Genomic DNA, 12,396 nt, shown 5'->3' on the forward strand with positions numbered 1-12,396 from the left:
CACATCCAGCAAATGTCAACCTAGTCATCACCTATTGTCCCATCCAGCCCACTCTTCACCCATCCACTCACCCATAATTCAAATGCCCACTCACTTACCCAACCAACACCCACAGAGCTCACCCATCTCCACACCCACCTGCCCCTTCCTTCATCTGCCTCCTGGACCCACGCCCTCCCTGCCATGAGGGAGCTGGTGTGGGGACTGGGGGCCTAGGGAGATGCTCTCATCTGGGGCCGGGGGGTGGGGGGTTAGTGTAGGTGGGATCTGGGCTCCATTGAGAAGCAGGTACTGCCCCTAGCAATGAAGAATACCTTTTATGGAACACTTTAAACTATGGGTCTTGTACTGTGTAAGAACTTGAGGTTCAGTTTACAGATGAGGAGATGGAGGCTCTGACAGGGTCAAGGCCTAAGGTCACACCCCTGGCGAAAGTCTCCTTACATGGGCTCTCCCTGAGACTGCCAATTAGGGGAGAATTCGGGAGAGCTGAATGCTGGAGGGGTGCCTTGTGACTGGCAACACTTCGAGGCAAAAAAACCATCAATTTTACTGAAATCAAGATTTTACTGGGCAACCTCATGGTGCTAGACTGGTTAGCACCTAAAGCTCCACTCCCCACTGGAGGCCACGCTGGGCTGAGGCAGGGCTCGGACAGACCCCTAAGAGGGCTCTCTCTCTGTTCCCAGACCACGTGGGACCGCCTGGGAAGCTCAGGTGGTGTCTCCGTTGACGCATGGTGCTTTGAGGGCTAGGGGCTGGCTCCGGGATCCTGATGTCCTGGGAAGAAGCTGCAGGTTCTGGACGGCATCCCTCAGCTGGACCTGAGCATTCTCCAGCTCCGCTAGGCGGCGCTCCTGGGGAGGGAGCGGCACTGGGCTCCCAGCCAGGTGAAGGTTGCAGCCCAACCCTCTCCCCTCACTTAGCCCAGGTCTGCCCCAGGGCTCAGGCAGGGTCTCACCAGACTTTTCAGCCGGTGGTCCTCACTGCTTGGAGGATGGTGCCCCGGATCCAACTGCGACGTCCTGTAGGGATCAGGGACAAGGGGGAGGGTCAGATGCTGAGGAACTCCCCTCCAGCTCCTGGTTGGAGAGTCAGGGGTTCAGGGGGCGGGGCTTGAGGTGGAGGCGGGGCTTGTCCGGGCTGGAGGGCGGGGCCTAGATCAGTTTGAAGAAGGCGCCGAAGCAGAGCTTTGAACGGCTGGGAGGAAAGGACCAACCAACTCTTGGAGGCGGGGCTTGGCCGGTCCCGGGTCGGGGCGTGACCCGGGTAGGGGCGTGCCCAGACAGAGACGGGGCGTGTCCCAGCCTGTTCCGGGGAGGTTGGTGGAGGGGTGGGGCCCGAACTGGAGGACCTGCCAGAGAGCCGGGGTGGGCTCACCTGCTGGCGGTCGGGAGGAGCTAACCAAGAGGCGGGGCCTACACAGGTGTGTTGGGGCGGGACGGCAGAGGGGGCGTGGCCACACCCCGAGTGATTTGCGTGGGACTGACTGGCAGGGGCCTGCGCCGATCCGATTACAGCGGGCCCACGCGGGGGCGGAGCGAATGGAGAGGGCGGTGCTCACCCTTCACGGAGCCTGGAGTCCAGCTCCTGCAGCTGGCCCCGAAGCTGCTCCTGCTGCTCGGTCAACGCCCGGATGTCGGTGCTCAGCGACTCCACCAGGCTGGACAGCGTCTTCTGTTCTTCGCGCAGCGCGGCCACCTCGCACTGCAGCTCTGCCAGCTGTGGGGAGGGAGCAGCTGTAACCTGATCCGCCGTCCCACCCCTGCTCCCCAAAGACCCTGACCTTCCTGCCCCTTGCGCCCTGCCTCCTCACCGCCATGCTCCGTTGGGGGAACAGCGCTCTCGTTTTACAGAGGAGGAAACTGAGGCTCAGAGAGGGTTGTGCTGGGCCCAGGGTCACACAACGCCGCGAGCTCGGTATTTGAACCGAGACCTGCCTGGCTTTCAGTCTTTTTCCAGTCCTGTCTCTTCCCTCTGTATGGGGATCTGGGCTGTATCTCACCTTGCCCATAGGTCGGTGCGTGCCCAGCGCTTGGTCTCTGTCTCGTGGCTGGTCCAGCTGGCGCTGCCAGGGCACCGATGGCTTCCGTGGTAGCGAGGCCGAGGCTCCGGTCCAGGGCCGGCCGCGGGGCACGGGGCCCGTGCGTACGGAGCCTTGGGGTCGCGGCCTGGGCCCTGCAGACGGGCGGCGGCGAGTGGGACGGCCAGCCGGGACGCTCTGCGTGCGCTGCACCGGCCTGGGCAGCCTCCGGGGCCTCTCCTCGTCTGGCCGCTGCCGGGCCCAACTCCCTGCGCGCTGGACGCTGCGCAGGGACTGGCTCTTGGAAATGAGAGGGGTGTGCTTGGGGAGGTCCCGAGGGGCCAGGAAGCCAGGTTTCTCCCCTGAAGAGAAGCTGGGGGTGGGATGGGGGAGCTCAGACACTCCGCTGGCCCCTGAGCTGATACCATCCCTACCTCTGACCAGAAATGACCCCACCCCTGATCTTCTACTTCTATGTGACATTGTCACTGATGGGATCACATTTTGACCTCTGACATTGTCCTGGACTTCTGACAAGACTGTCCTCTCTATGGCCCTTGATATGACCCCAATCTAATCTTTGACTCCTCTCTAGCCTTGTCCCTGACCTTTGACACAGTGTGACCCTTGACCTGACCCTCTCTGTAACCTCTGATTCCAATTTGACCCTGGGCTTGACCTCTGCTCACAAGGGTAGCTTCTTCTTTCCCAATCTGATGCCCTCTTGTCCCCAATCTCTGACCTTAAACTGACCCTGTCTCTGCCCCCGATAGACCATGGTCTGTGACTTATGATCCCAAATATGACTCTGCCTATAAGCTTTGGCCTCATCTGACCTTGGGCCTGACCTCTGCTTACAATATAAACCTGTCTTAGACCCTTGATGTGCATCTTAACATTTGACCCCAATGTTACCCCTGATTTGACCCCATCCATAACCTCTCACTGAAATTTGCCCTTCACTGCTGACCACATGTCACTTTCTCTCTCTGAATCCAGATGTAACTTCTCTCTGACCTCTGCAATGACCAATCTCCACCTTGGACTCCAATCTGACCCTGTGCCTGCCCTCTGACCACGCTGTAAGTCTCTCCCTGATCCCTTTGATGACCTCCTCCAACACTGCTTCTGACACTGACCTCAGTGTGACCCTGCCCCTGACTCTTGACGTGATCCTGTCTCCACCTCTGACCCCGGTCTGACCCTGTGCTTGCCTTTGGCCTTGCCCCTGCTCTCACCCAGCAGAACTGGACCAGACTTGAAGCAGGCAGGTTACCTGGAGTGGACCTGGGCCGGGGGTGGTGGGAGGCGCATCGGCACAGACACAGGCACAGGCCGGCCCTCCTCAATGGCATGCAGGATGGTGGGCAGCGGTTCCAGGCTGTCACGAGTCGCCTGGCGAGGCAAGCAGGGAGGATGCTGAGCAAGATCTGCAGGGCCAAAGGCTGCTGCCCTCTTGCCTCCTTACCCCATGTCCTGGGCTGTGGGCTCAGGCCACACCTGGTCAAGTTCAGCAAAGATGGTACAAAGCTGTGCATGCAGGACCGCAAGCTGGAGGGCCAGGTCACTGCTGCCCTGGTAACCACTGGGTGCCGCATCCACATCCACCATGGCTACTTGGTCCAGGAAGCGTTGCATGGCTGGTCCATGATCCTCCAGGAAGCTATTCATGAAGGTCATGTAGGCCTCCTTCTCACCAAACCTGAGTCAGGGCCCACCTGGGTGGTCAGGTCAGGCACCTGCCACCCCCATGGCCCCAGCATGGCCCCCCAGCCTCCCAGCACCTACGGGGCACGGTTGGCGAGGTTCTGGATGACCTTGGCGATCAGCGTGAGGGCGCGGGCTGGGCCAGGTGCTGGGTGCTCTGGTGCCAGGCCAAAGAGGCTGGGTGCCAGGATGGCAGGACACAGGAGCCGCAGGAAGAGAGAGGCACACACCAGTCGAGGGCCCAGCGCCTCAGAGCCACGTGCCTTGCATGCTTCTCGCCAGCCTGAGAACACGGTGCCCAGCTCCGCTGGAAACCAGCTGGGGTGGAAGAGGCAATGGTCAGAAGGGGGGAGAATATGGGCATAAAGGTCATGGATGGTCAAAGTCCTAAGGTCAGGGGTCAGGAGTCACCTGCATTCTGGGTTCCAGGATTGGAGACATCAGGGAAAATGATGCTTGGGGTTAGAGATCTGCTTGGAGTCAGGGTTTATGGTGTAGTTACTGTGGTGACCTCTGGAGTCAGCAACCTTGTAACTGGGGCACAGGTTCACATGGGGACAGAGGCCACAAGCTTGGGATATAGCTATATCTAGGCATGAGACTAGGGTGCCAGACAGAGTACTTAGTATGAAGTAGGACAAGATTGGGGTTACAGGGCTGCCTAGGTTCAGAAGTCATGGCATTGATGTCCCAGGTGTCATGGGATCAGGGATACAGGTTAACCTAGGGTCAGAGGTGAAGGAATTGAAATCCTAGGTTTCCTGTGATCAGTTACATGAGATTTGGGGTATAGGGTCACTTAAGGTCTGGGTCATGGATTGGGGGTATGGCATCACCTGGAATCAGAGTTCATAGGATTGAGTTCCTATGCTAACTGGGGTCAGGTGGCATGAAATTAAGGTATGGGGTCACTTGTAGTTAAAGGACAAGGAACTGGGTCTCAGGTTATTTGGGATCAGGAACCACAAGTTGACACGACATTGGGAATGGGTTGCCAGATTTAGCAAATAAAACTTCAGGACAGTTAAACCTGAATTTCAGCTAAAAAAAATGAATAATTTTTTTCACATAAGTATGTCCCAAATATCACATCACATTTAACTGGGCATCTTGTATTTTATCTTGCAACCCTACTTGGGAGCAGGGTTATTAGCAAAGGCTGAGAGGCGGGGGGGCTCAGGGGCTGAGCCCTGATGCTCACTCGTGGGAGCGGACGATGCTCTGGAAGACCTCCTCACAGCTGTTTTGCAGTCTCGCCTGGTGCTGGGGTAGCTCTGCGGATTGGCACTTGCTGGGGTCCACCTCACAGTCCTCAGAGGAGGCACAGAGACGCCGCACGATCTGCCCTGCAGTCCAGGACAGCCAGACGGGCGAGGGCCATGACTGCCAGAGCCCACCACACCCAGCTTCGGATCTCTGCAGCTGACTCCGGAGGCACCTAACATCTCGGGGAGCCCGGTTCCCTCCAGGACCCTGGAATCCCAAGGCACCACCCGCTACCAGAATCCAGGTTCCCTAGGAACTCCTGGATCTCCCCTGGGGCCCCCTAGCGCTCCCAGCGGGCTTCCGACACGCACCCCCGGCTCACCCAGAGTCTCTTGGAGGTAATCCTGTGCCACCAGCTTCATGTATTCGTCGATGGCCTTGGTGGCCAACGTGTTTTCCCGAAACAGCAGCGCCTCACGGCCTCCACTGCGCGCCAGCTCCGCGGTGCCCAGGTCTGTCACCAGTGCCTGGGCATAGCGGGCGTCAAGTCGCGCGGGGAGCCGACTGAACCCGGGGGGCGGGGTAATCCCTGCCTTTGGCCGTCACTCAACCTGGGGCGCGGGTCCCGCCCCTCACAGCTGCTGCTCAGGCTCTGCCCTCACTGTTCCTAACAGGCCGAACCTCCACCCCTTGCAGCAGAAGCTCATGCTAGCCCCGCGCCCGCAGCTGAAGCCCAGGCCCCGCCCCTCGAGGTGCCCCGCCCCTCGCAGGTGCCCCTAGGGTCCTGCCCTACCCCCACCCCGCCGGGGCGCGCCCTCGGTGCGCCTCCAGCCCCCAGGTCCGCCCCGTCGCGGCGCCGCACCTGCGCCCTGCCGGTGGCCTGCAGCACGCGCACCATGGCCGCCGCCAGCTCCTCCTTGGCCTGCGCGGACAGCGCGGGCTCGAGCGCCCCGCAGAGGCGCGCGTAGTGGAAAGTGAGGAACTCCGCCAGCTCCTTGTAGCGCTCGGACGGCAGCACGCGCAGGCGCCGCGCCCGGATCCGCGCCCGCAGCGCCGCGCCCGCGGGCGCCCCAAGCAGCGGGAACCAGCGCTCCAGGCCGGCGGCGGGCGCGCGGGGGACGCTCAGCTCTTCCAGGGCCAACGCCGCGCGGCCCAGCACCGCGCCACCCGGGCCCGCGCCGCGCAGCCGCAATGACAGCCGTCGTGCCGGCGGCAGCGCCTCGAAGTGGAAGCGCTCGGCCCAGAAGAGCTGGCCCGGCCCCGCCCGCGGCGCCGTGCGCGCCAGCAGCGCGCCGTCTAGCCAAAGCTCGGCGCACACGCCCGGCGCCCCCGCCGCGGCCCGGGGCAGCCCCTTTGCCTCGTGCACCCACACGCTCAGCCACGTCTCTTCCCGCTCCAGGTTGTCCTACGGAGCGGAGTGGGAGGGAGGGAGGGGAGGCGTCAGTGCTCGACGCTGGGCACAAGAGGTGAAGCGCGGGACCCTTGGGGGAAGAGAGTGGGGCCACGGAGGTCCCAAGGTGGCTGTGCGGAAGCCCTCTAGCTTCTTTGGGCTCTCCGGAGAGATCGGGGCTCCAGGGTGTGGAGTAGCCGCGGGGTGGGGACTTGGCGGCTGCCTAGCAGGCGGACTTTGGGTACAAATTGGGCCCGGATTGAATAGAAAGGACGAGGTCGTGGTTCCATCGTCGTAATAGATGGAAGCGGGGGAGGGTCTGGGAGTGGTTGCAAAGCTGTAGGGGGCAGGTGTGTCTACGGTGCTGGGTGATGGCGCGGGCGGCGTTTGGGTTGGGTAGAAGCCGCGGGGCCTGCAGGTCCGACTTGCCGCTGTACTGACCTGGCTGGGCTGGAAGTGGCGACGAAGGTCCTCGATCCAGCGGTCTCTCTCAGCGGCCGAGCGACAGGAGAAACAGCGGCTCCCGCCCGCCCACGTTACCTGTTCCGGGGGGATCAAAGGGTGTGGCTGAGGCCACGGGTGGAGCCGGAGGGTCCAGGCGGGGTCGAGAGTTGCCTGCACTTACCTGGAAGCAGTGCGGCTCCTCCAGGAGGCTGGGGTGCAGAGGCCAGACCCGCACTTCCCTCTCGGCGCCCAGGTCCAGCTCGGAGAGTGTGGCCAGCGATTCCCGAGAACCCAGAGCACTGGGGGGTCTGGGGAGGGGGCGGTGAACAAGCAGTCATTCCTCCTCCTCCCCTACAGCCTGAAGGGTGGAGGGAGGCCAGGATGGACCTGAACTTAAATTGGCCTGGAACGGATCGCTTTTAGGATAAACCCAGCTCCTCGTGGTGGCCTGCATGACCTAGCCTAGTACAGCCCTTGTCACCTTTTGACTTCGTTTCCTTCCACTTAATCCCTCACTGTGTGAATTCCAGTCACACTGGCTTTGTTTTTATCGCTTCATCCTGCCTCTTGGCTTTTGCACTTGCTGTTCCCTCTGCCTGGAATGCTTTTCCTGCACCTCTTGGCCTAGTGGACTTCCAGCCGTCCTTTAGATCTCAGCTCAAGAGTCCGTTCCCTGACACTCCCAGACCAGGATGTTGACTTAGCTCCTGTTTTAAAGTTGTTGTATCAGACTCTTCCCCCCCTACCCACCTCGACGGAGGGCTGGCTCCATGCTGGAGTCTTCCAGTGGTCCCAGCCTTGCCCAGTATGGGGCAGGACAGGGAGGGGGCCTCAGGGGTATTTGGTGAAGGTTGGGATGATAGGCAGGAGGAGGGGGAGGGGGCAATGTTGACTCTCAGACCCTCAGCCCTTCAGAGACCCTTACCCATCCCGGGAGGCATTTGCTCCCAGCTCCGACCTGGCCTTTTTCTTCTCTTTCAGTCGCTTGAGCAACCCCTGTGGGGAGGAGGATGTCAGCTGGGCAGAACTCCATGCTCCCTCCTCAGCTCCTTTACCCCCAGGTTGTGCTGGAGGATCTGCTGGTCTTGGGGGACCACAAGGTCAGGCTGTATGAGCAGGAATAGTAAAGGCAACCAACACCTCCCATTTCTAAAGCACTAATTGTGTGCTTTCCTACATTCTCTGTTGACTTATAAACAACCCCTAGGGGGAGTCTCTCTCATTAGCTCCATTTGACATATGGACACTGAGACCCAGAGAGGGTCAGTGACCTGCCCAAGATCACCCAGTAAGAGTCTTTTTTCACCTCTGAGGGTCTGGGAGTTTTTGCTCTCCCTTGCACTCCCCCAGCTCCTATGCCTTACCCGAACATTGTGGACTTGGTTGGGGCCAGCAGCCTCTGCCTCGGTCTTTCCAGGGGTCCGATCTGTGGGTGGTCGGGTGTGGAAGGTTGGGGGATGGGTCATCTTGGATTCTGCCCCAGCTTGAGCAGGCTCTCCAGTGCCCCAGCCCTACCCACCTCAAGCTTACCTGGATCCCTGAGGTTCCCCATGGCCGCCTGGATGCTGCCCTCAGAGCTAGCACTCCCAACCCGTGAGCGGCGAGGACCCTGTTCCCAACAGCGGTGGGTGGTCAGGAAGGGGAGGCAGGCAGACAGAGGGAGACGGAGACCCCTTTCTTTTCCCCCCATCCTCTCCCCTCCCCTCGCCCATGTCCTCCCTCTTACCTCCTCCTCACCACCCAGCAGCACCAGCCTGCCATCGAGCAGAGTGAAGGCCCCAATGTTCCAGATGGGCACATCGGGTGTGGGGGCCTCAGGGATCTGTGGGGCGGGGGCCTCCGGCTCGGGCTCGGGCTCTGGGTAGAGGAGGAGGTGCTGGGGACCTGGGAGCCCTTTCCTCTCCCTCAGACCACCCTCTCCACTCACCAAGGCTCACTGGGGGTTCCCTCCCTAGGCCCTCCTCCCCTCTACCCCGCAGCAGCCATGTGAGGCTGTTGTTGGACAAGTCTCCATCCTTCTCTGGGCCTTGTCTCCAGGGGCCAAGGGTAGTGGTTGCAGCCCACTGACTGTGTGCTCTGCACTGTATTTACTGCTCCATGTGCCTTCTTTTATGTAATCCTCCAAACGCCACTCAAAGGGCTACTATAACCCTCATTTGACCAGGGAGGACCCGGAAACCCAGAGAGGTTGAGTGAGTTGCCCAGGGTCGCACAACTTGTGAGTGGTTGAGCTGGGCTTCAGACACAAGTATTCTCTTAACCAAGACAGTGGGTAGTCCAAGAAGTTAAACAACAGGACAGCAGCCTTGGTTCCTTACAAAAATAACTAGTCCAAGGTGGAAAATACTTGAAACTTGAGAAAGGAATAGAAAAAGTTCACGATAGGGGGAGGTGGTGGTGTGGCGGGTCAGGAAAGGCCTCCCAGAGAGTGAGTTTGTGCTGGGTCTTGAACAGCGGATTGCATTTTGACAAACAGAGATGGTGGGGACGTTGACAACAGCTTGAGCAAAGACTGGGAGATGAAAAGGTCCAGACAAATAAAGGAGAGGGGAAGAAGGGTTTGGAGGGCTCATAGGCTAGAGGGGAAGGTCCTTGGGTGTGGGTTAGAGGAGATGGGGTTTTGTCTTGGGGGAAGTGGGAGCCATGTGATGTGTTTGAGCAGGGGAGGAGCAAGTCTTCTTATTAGAGAGTTCTCTCTGGATCCTATGGAGTGGGCAATACCTGATACCCTGGGTGGGGGGTGGGGTGGTTGAAGGGGAGCGTCTGCAAAATGGGGATATGAACAGTGAGAATTAAATGAGTTTCCAGGAACAGAAGGGCTGAACCAACCCTCCCAGATTACCTGTCTGTCCTGTCATTTACCACCTGGGGAGAAATGATAACTCCCACCTATTAACGGATTGCTTAAAGTATGCTTGGTCCTGGGCTAGTGCTCGTTCTGAGCTCTAATCCTTGGATGTCCCTCCCCCTTCTAGATCCCTCTGTGTGACACAGCCCCACCTGTCACCTTGTTTACTCTCTGTCATGCCCCTACACTGTCAGCTCACGGGACAGGGAGTCACAGCTGCTTTGTCCCCTGCTGTGTCCTCAGTGCCTAAGTCAGGCCTGGCTCACAGTAGATGCTCAACAGAGCTCTGCTGGAATGAATGAATGAATGAAAGCAAAGAAAGGAAGACAAGAAAGAAAGAAAGAGAGAGAGAGAGAGAGAGAAAGAGAGAAAGGGAGAAAGAGAGAAAGAAAGAAAGAAAAGACGATATACCCTTCAAGCAGGGTTCATGATTCCCATTTAACTGATATGGAAGCTGAGGCTGAAGGAGGTCAAGAAACTAAGACATGAGGCTGGAGGGCAGGAGAGCAGGTGGTGGCTGAGATGGATATCCAGGCAGAAGAGGATGGGCCTGGGCCCACTGGATGTGAGGAGAGGCCTGGTGGGGCCGAGAGCCATTTTGATCTGGACAGTGCCACCCTCAGCCTGTTCTCTGCCCCTTCCGCAGGCTGGATCCCCTGCTGCCCCCTCCCCGGGCCCTGGTGAGGGGAAGAAGGAAGAGGGCAGCTGGGCCCCCGCCACTTCCTGCTGGGCTTTCACACTCCCCACGACTTCCTGTGTCTGTAGGGCTGATGCTCCGGAGGCAGACAAAACCCAAGCATCCGGCCTCCCAGCCTGGGTGGGGGAGCCATGTACCTGGGGCCTCTGGCTCTGAGTCCTGCGGTGGGCTCTTCTGCCTCCCCCAGAGGGTCTTGGATAGCCGGAGGCGGCTCGTGCGCGACTCCTTGGGGGGTGCAGAGAGGACACGACGGAACAGCGAGCGAGGGGCTGGCTGGCTGCTGGCTGTGGGCTCCTGGTGGCTCAGCGCCCTCCCCCAGCCCCCAAGGCGGCCCCAGCGGAACCCTCCAGCCCCCTTGTCCCCACCGCCCCCTGTGTGCCAGCGGTAGGAGGTCAGTGGTGCTGGGGCTGCACACTGGGCTTGGGAGGCCTGGCTCAGCGACGGTGGGTCCATGACAGGGCTTCTCCTGGGGGATGAGAGGTGACAGTTCTGCCGTGTGTCTGCCCACATGCTCCCCTCACCTTGGGCCCCTTCCCCCTCTCAGCCCTACCCCCAGGGAGCCCCCTCAGGGGCGACACACACTCCTTCTCTTACCTTGATTTCCTGACCAGCCCCAGAATCAGCAGCCGTCTGCACCCTGCCTGGCTTCCTCCGCGAAACGCAACTCCACGTGACCCTGTCTGTCCCACCCCACCCCATGGCCAGGCTGGGAGGGCACGTGGGGGCAGGATGCGGGAGGAGAGGAGGTGACAGAGCAGGACCCAGAATCTCTCACTGACCAGGACGACCCACAGGCCCCTCTCTGAGCCTCAGTTGCCTTCTCTGCAAAATGGGCACATGCTGACCAAATGCTGGTGTGAAGACTGAGTACTTGGAACTCTCATCCACTGCCGGTCAGAGTGTAGACCGATTCACCCAAGTTGGAAAACTGTTTGGCATGACCCATGAATACTGACTATACAGCTCTCCTGTGATCCTGCAGCTCCACCGCCAGGTGTGTATGCCCAATAGACAGGCCCACTGGCGCTATTTGTAACAGCCCCAAACTGGAAACAACCCAAGTGTCCCTCTACCGTAGAATGGATCAGTTGTGGTCTCTTCCCACAGTGGAATACCACGCAGCAATGGGAAGCAACAAACTGCTGAATGACTGAACTCGAGGGACAATGCTGAGCAAAAACCAAACAGTGACGAGTACACACTGTGTAGTTCTGTTTCGATGAAGTGCCCAAGCAGGCAGACTGCATGGAGCAAGTCAGGACACAGGCTGGCCGCGGAGGGCTTGCACGGGGGCAGGGGAGAGTGGTGAGCACCGGGGAGGCTCCTGGGAGCTGACCAAGGGGGTGGTTTTTTTTAACTTGAGGTGAAATTCACATAGCATAAATTTATTTCTTGATTTATTTTTGCTTGCTGAGTGTCCTTGATTGTAAGTTAACAGACTGAACCTCTGGGTTCTCCGTCAGCTTCTAATGAGCAGCTCCCGAGAGCCTGTCTCTTCGGTAGTGAGCTAACAGCTGAATTTCTGGACATGCTCAGTTCTAACTGACAAAGGCCTCACAAAGACTGATTTACCTACGTAATATAAACGTAACATGTTGTGAAGCTGGGCACTGGCGCTGCATGGGTGGGATCTGTTGTGAAATTCAAAATGCTGTGCATTTTGGTGCAATTTCCTGATAAATGTTTACTTGGAAGAAGAGGAGGACAAATACTGTTCTGGGGAATAAGTGAGTCAGCTTGAGAGGCAGCAGAATCCTGGCCCAGGTGTGGATTCAAGTGCCAGCTGGTCCTTCTCTTGCTGTGTGACCTCAGGCAAGTCACTTCCTCTCTCTGAGCCTTGGTTTCCGTATTTGTACAAAAAGATAATATCAGTTTCAGAAGGTTTATAATGGGAACTTTTGTTTATTCAACAAAGGTTTCCCGAGTGCCTGCTACGTGCTAGGTGCTGGAGAAGCCATGGGGAACTAAAGAAACAGTTTCTGTCCTCCTGGAGCTCACAGTCCAGTGGGAGAGACAGACCCTGAACACGAAGACAGGATATTTCTAGTTGGTGAGGAGGACTTCGAAGAAAATAGATAGAT

At 58.9% G+C, this 12,396-nt stretch overlaps 1 protein-coding gene across 5 annotated transcripts; it reads right to left on the bottom strand.

Moving 5' to 3' along the window:
* Nucleotides 1-547: 547 nt before the first annotated feature.
* Nucleotides 548-11,116, bottom strand: RASAL3 (RAS protein activator like 3). Of its 5 annotated transcripts, XM_044779336.2 has the most exons (18): nt 10,910-11,116; nt 10,453-10,781; nt 8,497-8,627; nt 8,301-8,379; nt 8,135-8,196; nt 7,696-7,766; nt 6,952-7,078; nt 6,768-6,866; nt 5,799-6,341; nt 5,319-5,463; nt 4,932-5,076; nt 3,812-4,048; nt 3,524-3,725; nt 3,300-3,418; nt 2,006-2,396; nt 1,565-1,722; nt 962-1,025; nt 548-857 (listed from the first exon to the last, which is right to left on the bottom strand). In XM_044779336.2, the coding sequence occupies exons 2-18, from the start codon at nt 10,766-10,768 to the stop codon at nt 714-716; spliced, it is 3,033 nt and encodes a 1,010-aa protein (XP_044635271.1). In that variant the 5' UTR covers nt 10,769-10,781; nt 10,910-11,116; the 3' UTR covers nt 548-713. The 5 variants fall into 5 exon arrangements, 4 of the variants coding, with proteins under 4 accessions (XP_044635271.1, XP_070375383.1, XP_070375381.1 ...); XR_011506377.1 differs by having other exon boundaries at nt 2,006-2,323; nt 10,453-11,116; XM_070519282.1 differs by lacking the exon at nt 5,799-6,341.
* Nucleotides 11,117-12,396: the final 1,280 nt, after the last annotated feature.

This window comes from Equus asinus, chromosome 10 (assembly GCF_041296235.1).
Source record: "Equus asinus isolate D_3611 breed Donkey chromosome 10, EquAss-T2T_v2, whole genome shotgun sequence".
Lineage (NCBI taxonomy): Eukaryota > Metazoa > Chordata > Mammalia > Perissodactyla > Equidae > Equus > Equus asinus.